Genomic DNA, 20,850 nt, shown 5'->3' with positions numbered 1-20,850 from the left:
GAACTTTTGTAGTTGCCTCATCGGCTCTTTCGAGGTGGTGTTAGGTGTCTCCTGGCTAGTGGACTGTGAGCTATATGTACGCTGGCAGAGGCAAGCCATAAGCTTCGTAGATGAGCAGTGTAAAACACATCTTTGGGATGAGTGGTGGGGCCCTAGCCCCCTTCCTATAAATGAGTGACTGTGTTTAACTACCAAAGACGTGTATAGCATCCTGAGAAAATACAGGGACCTTAAATCAGTATTTGAGGGGAAAGAAACCAATGAGTAGTCCCCCCATCAGCCCACAGACTATCCTATAGAACTCATCCCTGGGGAACCCCTCTCCAAAGCCAAAATATACTCAATGGGGAGGGAAGAAAGGAAGGAGTTAAAAAGTTTCTGGACAAAAATCTGGCCTGAGGGTTTATTCATCCTGCTTCCTCCCTGCACACTGCCCTGGTCTAATTCAGGGAGAAAAAAGACCAGGGGCTAAGACTGTATACAGACTATCTGGGAATTAATGCGGTATCAATGTCAAACATGTACCCGCTCCCCCCCTTATCAAGGACTTATTAAGTACTGTAGCACAAAGAAAAGTTTTCCACTAAACTGGACTTGAGGGGTGCTTACTACCATGATTTCGGCGTCCCCACATCATAGCCCTTCGGTGTCGAGAGGCAGTGCTTCGCAGCTGCGCCTATCGGCATCAGAGCACAAGATTGACCTGACTCAGCACTCCCATTCTTCAGGGTCCAGGCGTCGCAGTGAGAGCGACTCGGTCTTGGAGATGGAGGTGTCGGCGCTGATGCAGCTTTCAGCACGGATGGATCAGACGAGAGGCTGGAGAGAGCTGGAACCGACTGCAGTAGCTCGTCACCTCCCACCTCCTCCACCATGGGAGCAGCGCCAATGGCCTCCTTACCCTTATCCTTGCCCACCGAACCAATGGTACCCTCCTCGCGAGTTCGCAGACTGGGACCAGCAGTCTGAGGCATCCCACATGTCCAGGCTGTCTCAACATTCTAGACGACTGTCCCACCTGGCAGACGCGGCGTGGTGGTGGAAGAAGTCCAACCTCGGTCGCCGGGGTCGATCCGGTCGCCCGTCAGAGAGTCTACTCTGGTGCTCTCAGAACGGTCTCTATACAGAGAGTCTTCATCGTCGGACTCTGAGGTCGGTACCGACGATCCGGACCGAGCTTTGGAACCTTCCCCGGTGTCTCTTACGGCTGAGGATCTTCCAATTTCACCGTCGAAGGATCTGAAGTCGTACGGGGACCTGGTGAAGAGGATGGCACTCTCCCTCTCACTTCCGGTGTCACAGCTGCAACCTCTTGTAGACGATAACGTGTTCGACATTATGCAACGGGATACTTCTACAGCAGTTGCCCTGCCGGTGACAAAGGTCATCCTACAGGCGGTGAAGGAGCCTTGGGCAAAGCCTGCTTCTACACCTGTGTCATCGAGAAGGTTGGACCATATGTACCATGTCCAAGAGTCCGGGGCTGTGTTCCTCTTCACACACCTGAAGCCAAATTCGGTAGTCGTTTCCTCCTCATCAAAGGCTCGCAAGATGCACTCCTCTCCACCAGACAAGGAGCGAAAGAAGCTGGATAACGTCGAAAGGAAATTCTATTCTGCTGGGGCACTGGGAGTAAAGGTATCTAACTATGCCGCGTGCATGGCTAGATACCAATACTCAGTAAGGGAACAACTAACCCCCCCCCCTACAGTTACTGGCAAGCAACCTGTCTTTCCCTTTTTATGAGCAGCCCATCTAGCATTATAGTAGAAGAGTACTTCTGTATCTAAAGGTTTTAACTTGCTCAATATGATGCCCCCTTATAGTCCACTTAGACGGTTTCCACACTTTCCCAAAGACAATGATTTTGGACGTCTGAAAATTTAAGCTCAATGAGTTTAACTCACAATAGTCCCTAAAACGATATAGTAACCTTTTCAGAGCTATGTGCAAGAGGGGAAGTAGTACAGCATCATTAGTGTAAAGCAAAAGAGGGACATGTAGCGCACCAAGGGACAATGCCCATCTATGGTTTTCAAAAAGGGAGCCAAATCATTAATAAAAAGGTTGAATAGTAAAGGTACTAAAATGCATTCTTTTTTAATTCCATGCCTACTTGGAATCTTTTGAGTTGTTACCTTCCTTTGAGCATTGAATTTGACAAGTTGTATTAGTATGCAAATTTTTTATTAGAAGGAGGAGTCTCAAATCAATTCCTTGATTCCTACGTTTCTTCCAGAGCAAGTCTCTTGGGATGGAATCAAAGGCACCCTTGAGGTTCAAGAAAGCTACAAATAACTTGTAAAACTCACAAATACCTCCCCCTAAATTCACAGGATTTTCATTGCTGTCAGATGGCCATCTAGCCCCTGTTTAAAAACCTCCAAGGAAAGACCTCCCAAGGAAGCCTGTTCCACTGAGGAACTGCTCTAACAGTCAGGAAGTTCTTCCTAATGTTGAGCCAGAAACTCTTTTGATTTAATTTCCACCCACTGTTTCTGGTCCTACCTTCTGGGGCCACAGAAAACAATTCCGCACCATTCTCTATATGACAGCCCTTCAAGTACTTGAAGATGGTGATCATATCACCTCTCAGCCACCTCCTCTCCAGACTAAACATGCCCAGGTCCTTCAACCTTTCTTCATAGGACTTGGTCTCCAGACCCCTCACCATCTTCGTTGCCCTCCTCTGTACCCGTTCCAGCTTGTTTATATCCAGGACTCATTTCCAGGGGGAACGCACGGGTACGAGATTCTGGGAGAGAAGATACAAATTATTTATTATTTATTTTGCAAAATGCATGGCTCAGGGCTGTTGTGTGCTCCAACAAGGAAGGGGGAAGGGCCAACCTAATTTCCATTGCTACTGCTGCAGTGTTGCCAGTTTGCCATAGAAAGACCGTGAGTGAGCTCCTGTGCCCTTTGGCTGTGCTCTGCTCTCTGTAGCCTGGCCTTGTCTGCTGGCGTTCCCGGCTGTACTACTGGACTGGAGGACTTCATCTGGTGAGATGACTCCTTTTTTGTGTTTGTGGGGTGATTTCTGTTCAGATTAGAAGCAGGTTTTTATTTTTAACTTTTTGAAAACCTTGAGTTTTCCTCCTGCTTTGGGTGGTTGGTTTTGTTGGGGGCTGGGTTGCTTGGGGGGGGGGTGACTCTGGCCTGGCCTGGTTTAAAGTATTTGTTTTAATCTGTGTTATTTTTATAATCTTTTCTGGAATTGCCTGTTAATATTTTTTTTGATTGCCTGTTAAATTTCTGCCAGGCTTTGGTTGACCTGGTTGTGTGGGGTCTGATTTCTTCCGCTTTTTTCCCTTGACCAGGCTGTGGTGGCTTACTGACCTGTAGAACTGCTTGTGGTGTTTTACTGTTTTTCCTGGTTGTGTTGGGGTGTATGTGTGTGGTTTGGACTGCTTTTGGTTTCTGGGTGGTTGGCCTTTGCTTGGGTGTTCCTCTCTGGAGCCTGAGATATGTTTGGCCAGGCCTGGTGATGACCTGACATGCTGAACTGCTGGTGGTGTTTTATTGTTTTTCCTGACTGTGTTGGGTGTGTGTGTGCCTTTGTAAAGACGTTTGGAGTGCCCATAGATAGGTCCAACCTTTTTCGACCTTGGGGGCTCCTTAGGGAAGAATCCCCTGCAACTGACTTATAGTTTTGGGGGCTCTCCCTCAAACCCTCTGTCTGCCAGTTGCCTTTCTTTATGTTTTGCCATTGACTTCAATGGTCCATAAGGCATAATGGTGGGATGGGAGCACCCTCTTTGGGTGTCCTTGGAATTGGACCCCCTGGTCCAATCTTTTTGGGACTTTGGGGTTTCTTGGGAGAGAGTCCCCTGCAGCTGCCCTGCCATTTTGTGGACTCTCCTCCCAAACCCCTGTTCCCCAGCTGCATTTGATTATACCCTATGTTGTGCCATTGACTTCAAATGACCCTTACAGTATAATGATGGGATAGGGGTACCCTTTTTGGGTGCCCCTGGAATGGGACCACTGGTCCAATCTTTTTGGGACTTTGTGGTTCCTTGAGGGAGAATCTCTTAAAGCTGTCCTGCAATTTTTGGGGCTCTCCTCCAAACCCCTTTCTCTTTCAGGCGACGTCCATTATATCCTATGTTGCCATTGACTTTAAAGACCCATAGGGTATAATGGGGCTGAATATATGGAAATATCCGGATATCTCCTATATATTCTGATATACTGGATACTGGTATTCGGAAATATCTGGAATTCCAGATAGTTGGGCCCTTAATATTTCCGGATCCGGATATTATTGATTTTTTTTTTTTGCATGTATAGCCCTACTGGCAAAATGAAGTTACAGAAACAAGAACAAAATCAATTTAAGGCCTTTTACTGGACCAATCAAATTAGTGCAAAATAAAATTAACCATGAAAGAAAAATGGTGTAAGCCAGAAAGAAGTGGCAAGTCCCAGTCAGAGAAACCAGCCTTGACTTTCTGGACTCCTATAAGACTTTCCAGAAAAGGGTTGTTTTCAAGAGCTGTTGCAAACTTAACAGCCAGATAATCTCCTTGGGTTGTAGGCTATAAAAGTCTGGAGCGCAGAGTGAGAAGCCTTTCTTACCCCCCCTTCCTTTCTCTATCTCCCCTTGCCTTCTGTCCCCCATCTTTCCCCCCCTCAAAAGTAACTTGACAGGCCATGCATGTCCTCTGGTTGGTATACATCCTTTGTCTTCTCATGGGGATTCCTCCCCACCCTCCACAGGGGGCAGAGAGCCAGTCAGCGGTGGCCAAGGCCAAGACCTCCCTCCCTACAAGGTGCCACAAGTCTGTCCTTCCTTCCTTCCTCCATCTATTCTATCTATTCCCACCTCTTTCACTATTTTTCCCATCTGTCTCTCTGCCTCCCTTCCTCTATTTGTCTCAAAATGAGGGAGCTATTGCCTTGTTATGCCAGGGGTCTCCTTGGTACAACTGGGTTTGCCTAGCCCTTTATTCATGACCTCATGATCTTATGCTTCTGCTTCCTTTGGTCACCATTTTTTATTTCTCCCCTGTGATGAAGCAGCTGAGCCAAGCAGCTTCTCACTCTTTCCCTCTTCTGCAAGGGAGGAGGAGCCTCAGCCAGTGGAGGAGTTTGACTCTGAAGCTCTGTTGTGTGATTGAGAGAGCCTGGAGGGTCAGGCTCTCTCAGTCACATAGCAGAGCTACTGAGCCAAGCCTCTCTTCCATCTGTTGGGTGAAGCTCCTTTCCTTCCTCATACCCTGGGGAGGAAGGGAAAGAGGGGAGTTTCCTTTGCCCAGTTTTCTTTATTGATCCCACTGGAGAGATACAAAGAAAGCTTCTTTAAAACCAGTAATGTTTTATTCAAGGTATGAACTTTTGAGAGAGGGAGAGAGAGAGAGTGTTTTATTGGCTTGTTATGCCAGGGGTCTCCTGGGTACAACTGGGTTTGCCTAACCCTTTATCACTGTATTCATGACCTCATGATCCAGTCTTTCTCAGCAGGAAAGCATGCAAACTATTTAGAAGAGGAATAACAACAAGCCAGGGTTAGGCTGAGAGTGCGTGTCCAGATCAAGTTTACCCAGCACATTTCCTTTGATTTTTCTATCCCATTTTCCTTTGATTGATTGGGGATTTTGAACTTGGACTTTCCAGTTAGTAGGCAGATAGTGACCACTATACATAGCTGGCTGTCTCTCTATTCCTGCACTGCCTAATAGGAGTTGTACTAATTTCTGAGATTCTGTGGTTGGCTTTCATTCTTGTGATTTATTTTGTTGTTGGCTCCATCCCTTCCGACTCTATGATTCTATGTGGAACCTTATCAAAAGCCTTACTGAAATCAAGATAAACTATGTCTGTAGTATTCCCCTGGTCCACCAAGGTAGTAACTTTCTCAAAAAACAGATGAAGTTAGTCTAATATGAGAGCCAGTTTGGTGTAGTGGTTATGTGTGCGGACTCTTATCTGGGAGAACCGGGCTTGATTCCCCACTCCTCCACTTTCAACTGCTGGAATGGCCTTGGGTTAGCCATAGCTTTCGCAGGAGTTGTTCTTGAGAGGGCAGCTGCTGTGAGAGCCCCCTTAACTCCACCCACCTCACAGGGTGTCTGTTGTGGGGGGAGTAGGAGATTGTAAGGCACTCCGAGTCTCTGATTCAGAGAGAAGGGCGGGGTATAAATTTTCTTCTTCTTCTTCCTCATAAAACTTCCTAAAGCTTCTTCCTAAAACTTTTCAAGGTTTAGACATCAAGCTGATGAATCACTAGTTACCTGGATCCTTCTTTTCCCCCTTCTTGAAAATGGGAACAACATTTGCTCTTCTCTAGTCTTCTGGCATCTGACCTATTGTCCATGAATTTTTAAAGATAATGACCAGAGGTTTTTGAAGATGGTTATGGTTACACATTGAAGCATGTTATAGTGCACAATATAGAAATCTGTGATCCAGGAGCAGCTTAAAATGTTTTTATTGTATTTTATTGTTTTATCAAACTCTGTACTCCATCCTGAGCCCTACGGGGAATGGGCGGAATAGAAATATATTAAAATAAGAAATAAGTAAGTAAATACTTATGTGAAGGAGTGAGTTGAGAGTAGTTTTTTTATACTCAGGGACTAGCTGCCTGGCATCTTTTTGTCTGAGAAGGCATTTTCTTCTAAGTTGGATGACTAGTAATAACATGATATGTGTGTGTTTCTTTCCTTTCCAAGATTTGGTTTTTATTGCCTTGGAACACTGTGCATTCAACCATTTGTGTGGCTCACTATAAACCAGATTAACGGGGGAGGGGGTAGAATCTGGGTAAATAATTGTCCTGCTCCCTTTTTAAAATCTATATAATCCTTTGAAGTCTTTCAAAATTAATTATGTGAAATATATTTAAAATAAGTAATTAAAAGAATACTCACTAAGCTAGAGCTCTTCTAGGAGGAACATGTTTAAGCTACAGAATGTTTTAGGAACTCTCTTCTTTGATAGCAAACTCAGAACTGAGCTTTGATCCCAAAACAACTTCTCTAGTCTCCTGAGAAATGGCAGCTATCAATATGACACCATGATGTAGTATTGTAGTGTTAGTTTGAAATGTAGAGTAATATGGTTAAATAGTTAATTCAGGAATTTGGTTTTTTAACAGTGTAAGTATTCCTGTAGGTAGTTATCATGTTTGGTAGTGGAGAAGATGATAGTTTGGGGAGGGGTGCCTTATGTATGAAAATGCTGCAGACATTTTGAAAGATTTTATGGAAAGTATGCAAGTAACATGATAACTGTCTTCTTATCTCTTTAGAATTATTCTGAACATTTCAAAAGAGGTGATTCAGAGGCTTGAATTCACTACCTGTGCCAGATGTTCACCTTTGCTTTAGTACAGAAATAGCAGCCTCAACATTCAGCTATCCTGTAAAATTCCTCTCAGTAATACCTTGTTGCAACTTTTAAACTTGGAATATTCTAAAATTTGGTATGTTTGACACCCCTGATTTAGACATTCAAATAGAGACCAATCAAACATTCAGAAAAAAAGCCTCTTCACAAGTGGCCAGAAATGCAAATTCATGGTGTCCCACGTGATCCAGCCACACCACGCTGGCAACTCTGCTGCTAGCTGTATCAGCCGTTTCACAGAATCTAGCTTCCTCAGGTTCTGGAACAGAGACCACACAAATAGTTTCACAGTGTTTCTGAACAACCACAGATGGTACAGCTGTTCCAGAGCCTGAGGAAGCTAGATTCTGTGGAAACAACAAACAACAAACTGTGATGTAAATAGGCTGCCATACTTTTTAATATATATACTTATTTAACAATATGCATACTTTATAAATATAAAACTACTTTCAGATTGACAAATGTCTTTGATTCAAAAATATACAATAACACCCATAGGAGACATTTAAACCAATTTCAACAGAGCCCATTGTATCTTAGCGGTACAGCATACAAGCAGCTAGTTACAATAAACGTGTCTCATGTTACACTTCATCAGAATTATAAAAGTTCTTGTTGAGCTTTATACGATAAAGGAGTAAGCCAGCTTCCTTCACTCAAAGCATCTGCAAATTCTTCCAATTTATTGCTGGCCAAAACACTTCCCATCCAAGCACTCATACTTCCTGTAGGAACCACCTTAAAAATACAAACAAAATACTAATAAAAGTTGTTATTGGACTAATATGGTGCATTTTTGGGACTCAGGGATGAAATCACAACTTAATCTCCAAATTATACAATTTAACCATTACGGGGAACATATACTTTTAAAACTCACCCATTGTTGCAATGTGCTTCTCTGTAAGGAGCAAGCCTGTTTATCTGGTTTCAACCTTCAATTTTAATATTGGCCTAATGCTCTCAAGTTGAAAGCTATGCAACAATGAGACAATTCTTTATAAATTTCTTATAAGAGAGAGCCATTCTTCATTTTGAGCAGGGACAAAGCCCTTGTTTCTTTTTGCTGGCCAAGAAACTCTAAAAAACTCTAAAAAGCTTCTGTGGAATGGCTGATCCAGCTAGTGGCACTGTTGCCAGAGTGATTTGACCAGATCATGTGGAACACTTCATGAATTTGCATTTTTGACCACTTGTGAAGAGGTTCTCCCGAATGTTTGACTGGTCTCTATTTGAATATCTAAGTCAGGGGTGTCAAACATGTGGCCTGGGGGCCAAATCAGCCCCCCCCCCAAGGGCTCCTATCAGCACCCCAAGCAACTGGCTCTTGTCTGCTTCCTTCTCCCTCTCTTGCTTCCTTCTTCATCTCAACTTGCTTTGCAGGGCTTACTCAATCACACAGGAGCTACAGAGCAAAGCCTCGATTTTCTCCATTGGTTGAGTCTCCTCCCCCTTCTGGTCCCCTGGAGAGGGAGGAAAAGATCCAGAGCTTCCTTTGCCCAGTTCCCTGGTTCCCACAGGAGAAATACAAAGAACAGAGTTGCCACTTTCTGGAAAGTCAGGAAAACAGAAGTTGGTCAGGGAAAGTCAGGGAAATTGGTCTGAAGTCAGGAAAACTGTGATTAAAATATATTCAAGCGGTGGATTTTTGACGTGCTGCTGCAAGAGTATGATCTGTTCTTGTGGCAACTGGAATAGAGAAGTAGCAGAATGCAAGTAAAACTTAATGATGCCCTTTCCCAGTTCCATCTTTTTCTCCGCTCCACCCCCAGCAACCAGCCTAATGTGTTTGTTGAGCTCTGTCCCTGCATGATTTCCAAGGTCTGCCTGTAGCATTTGCAAAGCAAGGCTAGTTTAAACATTTAGCAGTATACAAACTTTAAACATCTAACTGATCATCTTCGTGGTCTCTGTGCATCACACCGATGGGAGAAGGCACCTGCGCCGATCACGATCGGTAAACTTCAAAGCTGCGGATTTCCGCGCCCCGCCCCAGTGTGCATGCCCAGGAGCCCCACCACGCATGCCCACTGGGACGGGAGCGGACATCCCGCCAGTTCCTTTCTGACCGCCGCGCTGATCAGTCGATCTCTGGCTACGGTCGGTGAACTTGTTCTACTTCTTTAGTTAGGTAGCTGGTAGTTAGTTTTCAGTTAGTGTTAGTGATAGTTAGAGTAGAATTTGCTGCGCGGGAACGTTGGGTGAGTTTTTCCCGCCCTCGGGCGGCCTCCCCGTCCACCTTCCCGCAACTCCTTCCCGCCGTTTCTTTCCCTCGCATGGAAAGGCGGTGGGGCTTCTTCAGACGGTGCGTCAAGTGTGGGAGCAAGATCGCACCGCCTGACGGACATTCGTTGTGTCTGTTGTGCCTTGGAGAGCGCCACAAACCGGACTCGTGTGTGCACTGCTCCAAATTTTCTAAACAGACTCGGAAAAATCGGGCGGCGAGACTGGCGGCGGCGCTAATGGAACAGGCGCTTTCCCCCAGCAAAATGGCCGAAGGCCAGAAGACCGCCACCGAACAGGTATCGGCGCCGAAGCAGGTCGATACCGAGCAAGACCCCCTCCGATGCCGACCGCCCACAAAAACGTTCGGGCTCGGCGGAAACGTCGGAGTCCTCAGTGCCTGTTAAGCGGCACAAGGAGGATCGCGGGGAGCATAGCAAGAAGGCCAAAAAGGCTGAGAAGCCTAAGCCTCGTAAACCAACCTTGCCAATCTCACCGGAGTCGGAAGGCCCGTCGGACTCGGCGAGGACCGTCCCTCCTCTGAAGCTGTTTGCGTCGCCTCGTCGGCAGACCCCTCTGGCGTCCATGTCGACCCAGTTGGTTATTTCGGATTCGGACTCTGAAATCGAACCGGCCCAACGCTCCGGCGTCGACAGGAGCCCTCTTCCTCGACTGGGGACCCCCCGTTCCCGAAGCCCTCGGGACCGATGGGATCCTTTCCGAGAACATCGATCGGAGGCTCACTCACCACGCCACATCGAGGGTATCCGCTCTCCGCATCGGCCAGCGACCCAAGTCCCGTGGGACCAACGTCAATGGCAGTACTTATACGGCGCATATCCAATGCAACTGCCTTTCCCGTGGCTTCAGCCACGACAGACAGACTGGGATCAACGATCGGAGTCGTCGTACCGATCCCAGACGTCCTATCGTACTCCGAAGCACTCCGCATCGGCATCGATCTCGAAGCCCCCCGAGCTCAAACCTCGTCGGGAACCGGTAAAGACCCCGGTGGTCAAGCCAAAAGCCCCGGTCGACCCCGAGTCGCCACCACCCCGCGACCCGTCGGAACCCTCGCACTCCCCAGGAGACTCTACCAGGTCTGTGCGGGACTCTTCTCCAGAGGACCCGGAGGACTCTTCCCCAGCGGAACCCTCCCCCTCGGGGAAAATGTCGGAGGAAAACCCCATCTCCCCGTCGGAGGACTTGAAATCCTACTGGGACCTGATTAAACGGATGGCACTGGTACTATCGTTACCGACGGAGCAGCCACTACCGAAGGTCACAGACACTGTGTTTGACATCGTCCAGCGCGATACCTCGACGGCGGTGGCGCTTCCCCTTACGAACGTGATGCTCCAGACGGCGAAGTCCTCATGGGACAAACCCGCCTCGACACCAGTGTCTTCCCGCCGTCTCGATCACATGTATCGAATTCAGGAGAACACGGCGGACTTTTTATACAATCATCCGAAGCCCAACTCGGTGGTTGTGTCAGCGTCTTCGAAGGCTAAGAAGACACACTCCACGCCCCCGGATAAGGAAGGCAGGAAGCTGGACTCTATTGGTCGCAGGCTTTACTCAGCAGGCTCTCTGGGTGTGAGGATAGCCAACTACTCCGCATGCATGGGCAGGTACCAGTATGCATTATGGGACCAGGTCTCTGACATTTTGCTCACTCTGCCAGAACAAAGTAGGTCCGCCCTCAGGAAGTTGCAAAGAGAAGGGATGTTGCTGGCTAAACAGCAGCTGAATGCCTCCAAGCACTCTGGAGACACCTGCTCGAAGGCGTTGACTACAGCAGTATCGCTGCGGCGTCATTCGTGGCTCAGATCTACTGCCCTCCAGCCGGACACCCAGGCTTACATTGAGGACCTCCCCTTCGATGGTTCGGGCCTTTTCAGCTCTAATACAGACTCTGTCCTCCAGGAGCTGGATAAGAGTATGAAGACGTCAAGGAACCTGGGGGTGTCAACCTCCCGCCCTACGACAAAGCGTCAGTGGACTAAGTCGTGGCAGAGGAAACCCTACGCAAAGTCCCCAGAACGCTCCTGGCGCTCGAAGCCGGCAGCTTCATTCCAGCGTCAGCAGTACTCTGCTAAGCCCAAGTACTCTCCACCGGCCACCCAGCCGGGCAGGCAGAAGGGCTCTAAGCAGCAGAAGCAGGGCCTTTGACTTCCTCCGGGCAGTTTGCCCACCCACGGCTGTGGACTCTATTCGCCTTTCCCCCTTCCTTTCGGTCTGGGGCCGCATTACATCGGACCTCTGGGTCCTGGCCATCATCCGGCGGGGATACAAAATAGAATTCCTGCAACACCCTACGACACCCAAGTTCGTTTACACGTCACCCTCTCCGACCCTCCGAGAGGAGGTGCAATCTCTGCTTCAAAAAGGGGCCATCGAAGTCGTACCAGAAAATCAGCGGGGCCAAGGCTTCTATTCCCGCTACTTTACGGTGCCAAAGCGGGATGGGGGCCTCCGGCCTATCATGGATCTCCGTGCGCTGAATGTTTTTGTCCGGTGCGACAAGTTTCGTATGACCTCCCTGAAGTGTATTCTTCCCCTCCTCAGGCCGGACAGTTGGATGGCCACCCTAGACCTGAAGGATGCGTATTTTCATATATCCATCCTTCCTTCCCATCGACAGTTCCTACGCTTCGCCATTGGGGACTCCCATTTCCAATATCGGGCCCTCCCCTTTGGCCTCTGCACTGCCCCGCGGGTCTTCACCAAGACCATGGTGGTCGTCGCTGCCCACCTGCGTCTGCAAGGGGTGACGGTGTTCCTGTATATCGACGATTGGTTGATAGTGGCGACTTCACGGGGCTCACTGCTGCGACACATCGACGTTACTCTTGCCCTCCTAGCAGACCTGGGCCTCCAAATCAATTGGAGCAAGTCTCATCTACAGCCCTCCCAACGGGTGCAATTTATCGGTGCAGTCCTGGACTCGGTGGCCTGCAGGGCCTTCCTTCCTCTAGACCGCGCACAGGTCATCATCAGGACGGTTTCTATCCTCCGCCAGAACCCCACGGTGCGAGCTCGTCAGGTTCAACGGCTTCTGGGACTCATGGCAGCTACGACGGGGGTCCTGGGCATAGCGAAGCTTCGCATGCGCCCGTTACAACTCTGGTTTCTTCGGGTCTTCAATTGCAACAACGATCCATTGTCTCGACTGCTGACAGTCCCTCCAGAAGTTCTGGAGTCCCTGGTTTGGTGGGGGACAGAATGCAACCTAGTGGAAGGGGTTCCCTTCCAGAGGCCCCCGCCTTCCATCACAGTGACGACGGACGCGTCCCTGTGGGGATGGGGGGCTCACGCTTCGGGACTGTGCGTGAGAGCCCCATGGCCCAACCGGCTCCGAGGTCAGCACATCAACTTCTTGGAGCTGATGGCGGTGTCTCACGCTCTGCACTCTTTCCAGACTCTGGTTCGGGGCAGGTCGGTGGCCATTCTGACCGACAACACCACCGCCATGGCCTACCTGAACCGGCAAGGGGGCACGGTGTCTCGCAGTTTGTGCAGACTGGCCATGAGCATCTGGGAGATGTGTGGGTCCCTGGGGACGTCCCTGGTGGCCACTCACCTTCCGGGAGAGCAGAACGTTCGAGCGGACTTCCTCAGCCGAGGCGGGGCGCTCCTCCACGAGTGGGAGCTGAACTGGGACTATCTGGTACCGGTCTTCCAGCGTTGGGGCACACCGGACCTCGATGCCTTTGCGACGAGGGGCAACAAAAAGTGCAGGCTGTTCTGCAGCAGAGGGGGAGTAGACCCCAAGTCCATGGGAGACGGCCTCCTCGTCCCGTGGCGCTGGCACAAGGTGTACCTGTTTCCCCCCGTTCCACTCATAACGAGGGTGCTGCAGAAGATTCTGCAGGACCGGCCGGTGGGTATCCTCATAACACCGTGGTGGCCACGCCAGCAGTGGTTTCCGCTTCTTCTGGAGCTGGCCAGGGGAGAGTTTCACCACTTCCCGCAGGTGCAGAATCTCCTACTGTCACATCAAGGTCGGGTACTTCATCACGATGTCCCGCACTTGAAGCTCACAGCATGGCGTTTGAGCCGCGACAGTTATCAGAGAGAGTGCGATTTGTTCTGTTGAACAGCAGGAAGCTTTCCACGCGCAAGTCATACTCCTACAAGTGGGGCAGGTTCTCACAATTCGCGGAGGCGGCAGGGGTCCACCCGCGTGAGGCGGGCCTGCCACTCATCTTTGATTTCCTACTCTCGTTGCTGGATATGGACTTGGCAGTGTCGTCAGTACGCGTCTACCTGGCTGCCATCTCGGCAGAACACCCGCGGGTGGATGGACAGTCTGTTTTTGCCCACCCGGACACTAAGAGGTTCCTGAAGGGCCTTGCTCGGCTATATCCAGCAGTGCGGGTGCCCGCGCCAGCTTGGGACCTGGTCTTGGTGCTCAAGGCCTTAACTGGAAAACCATTTGAACCAATGGCTACCTGTGCTCCGCACCTTCTGGCCTGGAAGGCGGCCTTCCTGGTCGCAGTGACGTCGGCCAGACGTGTAGGCGAACTGGCGGCCCTACGATGTGATATCCCCTATTTAACCTTCACTCCTGAGGGGGTGGTGCTCTGTCCGGACTTTACCTTCCTTCCGAAGGTCCTGTCATCCTTCCATCTCAATGCTGACGTCTCGTTGCCAGCGTATTACCCCAATCCGGCTTCGGAGGCTGAGCGCCGGTTGCACGCTCTTGACGTGAAGAGAGCGTTATCCTTCTACGTGCACCGTACGAGGGACTCTCATAAGGACCCTCGTTTGTTTGTATCCTACGCGGCTGCGACGAGGGGTCAGAGGATATCGTCCCAGCGGTTATCCAAATGGATTGTCGAGACAATCAGGCTGTGTTACCTGCTCCGCAAGACGCCGCTCCCGGGGCCGGTGCGGGCCCATTCCACCAGGGCGATGGCCACCTCGGCGGCATTCATGAAGGGCATACCTCTTCAGGACATCTGCAAGGCTGCTACGTGGGCGTTGCCGCACACCTTCGTGTCGCATTATGCCCTGGACTTGAGCCGGTGTAGGGAGTCCTTAGTGGGCCGGGCAGTCCTGCAATCTGTTTCCTACTGACGTACCGTGGCACCCTCCTCCAGGTATGCTGTAGCTTGCTAATCTCCCATCGGTGTGATGCACAGAGACCACGAAGAAGATAAACAGGTTTCCTACCTGTAACTGATGATCTTCGAGTGGTCATCTGTGCAGTCACACTACCCGCCCTCCTTCCCCTCTGCGGCCGGTCCGTCAGTGGGCTGACGCAGCGGTCAGAAGGAACTGGCGGGATGTCCACTCCCGTCCCAGTGGGCATGCGTGGTGGGGCTCCTGGGCATGCGCACTGGGGCGGGGCGTGGAAATCCGCAGCTTTGAAGTTTACCGATCGTGATCGGCGCAGGCGCCTTCTCCCATCGGTGTGACTGCACAGATGACCACTCGAAGATCATCAGTTACAGGTAGGAAACCTGTTTTTTTCATCCCTACTTGCTTGTATTGCATTTAATTTACATATAAAGATAAGCATATTTTTGGGTCATGCTTGTGTTTGGAATGGACGTTTTGTCTCCTAAACCCAGCACAGAGTTGCAAATGAGTTTTGCCGCTGTTAGATTTCACAGACAACTAGCACTTTCTACTCTGCACCATGCAAAGTAAATTTTGCAAATGTGATTGCTTGTTCCTGCTGGAGTTTACAGAGTACCAGCTCTCTCACCCGCTTTCCTGACTTCTCACATTCATAAGGGTTGCAAATAAGGGTTGTCTGCTTCTCTAGATTGCAGAAACTCCACCTCCTTTCTTGCTGCTGATCTGCTCATTACACTTTCCGGAACCAGAAAGTGAAACGTTCCCCATTTTAGAAAGTTCCTACTTGTTAGCATTTAGAGTTTACTTGAATTGAAGTTTGTATCTTGGTGTAATTTTTGGTGCAGTTGCAAAACAGATGTTGCTGCAGTTAATGTTGAGAGAAACTGATATTAAATTTCTTTTAATGTTGGTCAGGGAAAGTCCGGGAAATGAAAAATAAAATTATAGTGGCAACTCTAAAAGAAAGCACCTTTCAGACCGACAAGTCTAATGTTTTAAGTATGTTTTAATTAAAGTTTTTTATTAAAAAAAATCTTTAGTTGTAGTTGTGTCCTTTAAAAAGTTTATATCCCTGCTACCTAATCTTAAAAAGGTACATACATTGCTCGGCCCGACAAGGTCTCATTAATGTCAGATCTGTCCCCTCATAACAAATGTGTTCGACACCCCTGGTCTAAGTGGTCTTTGTGAGATGTTCATCTCTTCTCTGTAGGGTTTTGTTTTGGGTCAAGATGTTTATTATTTATTGTGAGTAGAGTTTGAGAGTTACTTCGATATTATATGAAAAATGCACAATTTTTTTTTGCTAAAATTCCTTTTTTGGTTGTGCAGTAATTATGACCATGGGACATTTGGCATTTTTTTTTGTTGCCTAAAATTTGGTACAGCAATTGCAGGGGGTAGGGGTGGGTGCTGCTGAAAAGGAAACGGTCAGAAAGAGTTGTGGGCATGATGAATTGTCTTTAGTTGCAGATAAAGACTTCTAAGAGTCTTGTGTTTCTCATTGTAACTTCTTTTCACTCCCTTCCAGCACAGGAAACTGCTTTTGAAACTTTGGGGGGGGGGGGGGGTCCGAAAGCAGCTTTTCTGACAGGGTGGCATTTGCCAGGGAAAAACATTTAAAGTGCCCATTGGGCATGTGCAGTTGTTTTGGGGTACACTTCAAGTAACTCTCTGAACTGTGGCCCTTTTAACTTTTATGTATGTTTCAGTTTCAGCAGTACGGTACAAGTGTAGTGGGAGTGCAAGTAGCTAATACTAAATGGGAGGTTTGAGCAGAACTTCAGTTGAGGTTTTTCTGTTGCTTGTTAGCAAATTGCTAAATAAATTTTGAAATGAGTTTCTAAGTTGACTGGATAAATTTGCTGCAAAAGGGATCCCTTTTGAAGTGTTAGTGCCTGGTTTTGATGGATAATTAATATATCTTGAACCCATCTTGTTTAGCATGGTAAGAGATAGTAGAACACTTACCAAATGCTTTTGTTTCATGTAGGGATGCAGCCTGGAAGTTTATTTGGCTAGTCAAATATATCCTGTTGATTTTGTTAAACTGTTTTTCTCATTTACAGTTTGTGACACAAATTTTAACCTCCTTGGATCTCTCAGTCTTCAATGCCTGTTGTAGACTAACCCCATTAATAGTATTTCCTCAACATTAAATATGCGTGTCCGACTCCCAGCAGGGTGCTTGAAGGGTTTGCCTCTGGCCAATAACAGCGGGCTGTTCATAAATACTTGTCATATTCAGCCTGGTTTCATTTCTGGGGAAGCATATAAAACTTGGAATGTATCACTGGAACCAACTGCAGAAAAACTAATTGGCTTTGTGCTGAACTGCCATAAAAATAATTTGCTGCTGTGTTATGTGTAATTTACAATGGCAGTAAGCAATATAAGGTTCAAGTTCATAACCTATATATTGAAACCAGACATAACTTTTGTGGGGCACTGTGGTGGCAGCGAACACAGTTTTTATACATCAAGCCAGTTTTTCAAGGGCTCATATCGTTTGCTGAGCTCATAAATACTGAGATAGTTAGACCAATGAAAGTCACTAGGTAAGCTGGAGAGCAGTCTACCTAGAACAAATACCGCATTCGTCGTCATTTTTTTTTAAGGGAGCCCCAGCACGAGGTTTAAAAGATGAAATATGTATGTAATAACAGCACTTTGGGGATTGTATCCTTGATTGATGATCTTGCTAAGCAGTTAAGAACGGGGTTAGATATTGTTGCTTTCCACTGGTTCCATATCCACTTTAACATACTAATAAGTTACCTGCATTCAGTAACTTGTGGCCTCTAACTGCTTCTTCTCTTCCTTCCTTTTTGTCATCCTGCAGTGTTCTGTGCCAAGGTCTTTGTGGCTAGGCTGCTCCAACCTGGTAGAGAGCATGTGCGCACTGAGATGCCTGCAGAGCATGCCCAGTGTCAGATGTCTCCAGGTGCCTTTCTTCTTTCTTGTTGTAAATGTGTTATACGTATTCTGTGGTCATTGTTAAAAAAAAATCTCTCTGGGTTGAATTTAAACTGTAAAAGTCTCCTGAATGTTTTCTCTGTATTGACTCTAGTTTTTGTAGGAGTCCTCCTTAAGAGGGCTTTATATGATACAGTCCTTTTGGGAAGTGGTAAGCATTCTGCTTTACCTGTTTTCTGAAGTTTTAGCACTCATAAGAGTTGTATGTTGCCTGTTTTCATTTTTGTTTTTTATAAATTTCTAAATCACTTTAATATCCCCCCCCCCCCAGTTGCTGACAATGTGAATTCTTAGCATCTCCCACTCCCTTCCTTTGTGGGCCCAAGAATGTAATGCTTAGAGGGGAAAGGAAAGTTGCTCTTGCCTGTGTTAAATTATTACAGTGTTAAATTATTACAGTGAGGTAGCGTCAAACTCTACTGTTTCTTTTAACACAAAATAACTATAATTGAGAACAATGAGAACACAGTGTAAAATAATAATATTATGTGCTCTGAATTTTTTGACAATTGTAAATTAAGCTTTGTGTAGGCAGTGTGTAGTGGCAATTAATTTCTTCTGGGGGTCAGATTTGACAAAATAGCAAAACTAAACATAGTGAGCTCTGCATTCTTGGTATGAAGACTTTAGAATCTGTTTATTGCTTGGAAAAAAGTATTATAGACTGGCATTATTTTTTCTTCATATCCCAAAGTGCTTCAAGTAAACCCTTAAATGTGTAAATACTATGTAGCTATGTTAATTTGTGCACCCCACAGTTCTTATGCATAAATGTATGAATACATAATTAATGCTATGAATGGAACAAAGGACAGCTCACAATATATTCTGAATAGCTACACTTAGTGGTTGATAATTTCTTTGGGGCACTGGGCCATTTGAAAATGTCTTCTGTGGCCAGGCTAATATATCTGCATTTCTTTTGCTTAGTTCTGTTCACTTTCACATGCACCACAGCATACATTAAATAGATCTGGCCATAGCATGGGGAAGTTTTACAGATAGCAGAATTACTTAGACTGCATTCAATGTAATCTTTAGAATCAAAGACTCATAGAGTTGGAAGGGACCTCCAGGGTCATCTAGTCCAACCCCCTGCACAATGCAGGAAACTCACAAATACCTCCCCCTAAATTCACAGGATCTTCATTGCTGTCAGATGGCCATCTAGCCTCTGTTTAAAAACCTCCAAGGAAGGAGAGCCCACCACCTCTTGAGGAAGCCTGTTCCATTGAGGAATCGCTCTAACAGTCAGGAAGTTCTTCCTAATGTTGAGTCGGAAACCCTTTTGATTTAATTTCAACCCATTGGTTCAGGTCCTACCTTTTGGGGCCACAGAAAACAATTCCACACCATCCTCTATATCAGGTGTGGCCAATGGTAGCTCTCCAGATGTTTTTTTGCCTACAACTCCCATCAGCCCCATTACTGGCTTTAGCCCAGTTTTCTAGCCTGTCAGGATCATCCTGGATCCTGTTTCTGTCTTCTGCTATATCTGTAACCCCTCCCAATTTAGTATCATCTGCAAATTTAATAAGCATTCCCTCTATTCCTTCATCCAAATCATTGATAAAGATCTTGAACAAAACAGGTCCCAGGACAGATCCTTGAGGCACTCCACTTGTCACTCCTTTCCAAGAGGATGAGGATGTTTGGGTGCAATCTATCAACCAGCTACAGATCCACCTAACGGTAACAGGATCCAAACCATATTTTACCAACTTGTCGACAAGGACAGTATGTGGAACTTTATCAAAAGCCTTACTGAAATCAAGATAAACGATATCTACAGCATTTTCTCAAGAAAAGAGATCAGGTTAGTCTGAAATGACTTGTTCTTGAGAAACCCATGCTGGCTCTTAGTAATCACAGCCATCCCGTCTAAATGTTTCAGGACTGACTGTATGATGATTTGTTCTAAAACTTTTCTAGGTATAGACGTCAAACTTATGGATCGGTAGTTACCCGGATCCTCCTTTTTCTCCTTCTTGAAGATGGGGACAACATTTGCCCGCCTCCCGTCTTCTGGCACCTCCCCTGTTCTCTAAGAATTCTCAGAAATAATAGCCAGAGGCTCAGAAATTACATCCTCAAGCTGTTTTAGAACCCTTGGATGCAGTTCATCTGGCCCTGAGGACTTAGTTTCATTTAAAGAAACTAGCTGCTCATGTGCTACCCCTATGCTGATCCTAGGTTGGAACTCCATACCCTCATTATGTGTTCTGTTTTGCCACGTTGAGCACTGTTTCCCTCAGAAGAGAAGACTGAGGAAAAGTAGGAATTTAGCAGTTCCGCCCTCTCTTCATTATCTGTTACAATTTCACTTTCCTGCCCTCGCAATGGGCCTACCATGCCCTTGCTATTTTTCTTACTCTGAACGTAAGAAAAGAACCCGTTTTTGTTGTTTTTAGCATCTTTGGCTAGCCTAAGCTCATACTGAGCTTTAGCTTTCCTAACATTTTCTCTGCAAGCACTGGTGATTTGTTTATATTCATCCTTGGTTATAAGGCCCTCCTTCCAATTCCTATAGGAGTCTTTTTTATTTCTCAAGTCTTTAGAGAGCTGTTTATGGAGCCAACTCGGCTTCTTTAGGCTTTTTCCATTTTTTCTTCTCATAGGAATCATCTGTGATTGCGCTTTCAGTATTTCGCTTTAAAGAATTTCTCTCCCTCTTGAACCCCTTTCTTCCTAAGTATTTCTGATGGATTTTACCCAGCATAGTTCTGAGTTTGTCTAACCTATAAGTCTGACTACGTATAGCTTTTCCTTTCCCTAATACTGTAAATTCCAAAATCACATGGTCACTACTTCCCCGGGTGCCCACTTCTTCAATCAATTCTTCCTTGTCAGGGAGAATCAAGTCCAGGATAGAAGATCATTAAATTGCTGCATGCGCTGTCTGTTGAGGAACTGTGAGCTATGTGTTATCACTGCTGGTTCAGTCTTGATCCTGCTGTATGAGGCTTTTTAGAAGCAAAGGTGGGTCATTCAGCACTTTTTTCTATACCTTTGTTATACAACAGGAAGAAGTCATTTGCCAGCATAGCATGTTGTTATGGTACAACAAAGTAAAGTAGTTAATGGTCATAATGTTTCTTCTGGTTCAGTATTTTATTTGCTCTCCAGGGTGTTGACATACTATTTGGGTTGACTTCTATTTTTTTAAAAGGAAACAAATGCAGATTCTCTCTGTTATGGCATAAT

At 46.8% G+C, this 20,850-nt stretch overlaps 1 protein-coding gene across 5 annotated transcripts in view; it reads left to right on the top strand.

Moving 5' to 3' along the window:
* Window positions 1–20,850, top strand: part of FBXW11 (F-box and WD repeat domain containing 11) — a 412,946-nt gene that overhangs the window by 86,303 nt on the left and 305,793 nt on the right. For 3 of the 5 annotated variants that reach the window (XM_060232882.1, XM_060232893.1, XM_060232901.1), the window contains one exon: window positions 17,513–17,614. The exons of the other annotated variants lie outside the window; for them this stretch is intronic. In XM_060232882.1, the coding sequence (XP_060088865.1) occupies window positions 17,513–17,614 (102 nt within the window). The remainder of the gene's footprint in view (window positions 1–17,512; window positions 17,615–20,850) is intronic. 5 annotated transcript variants of the gene reach the window in all.

Source organism: Heteronotia binoei, chromosome 1, assembly GCF_032191835.1.
Source record: "Heteronotia binoei isolate CCM8104 ecotype False Entrance Well chromosome 1, APGP_CSIRO_Hbin_v1, whole genome shotgun sequence".
Taxonomy (NCBI): Eukaryota; Metazoa; Chordata; class Lepidosauria; order Squamata; family Gekkonidae; genus Heteronotia; species Heteronotia binoei.
Note: the sequence above shows the minus strand (reverse complement) of the source record. Positions and strands in the feature narration are given on the sequence as shown.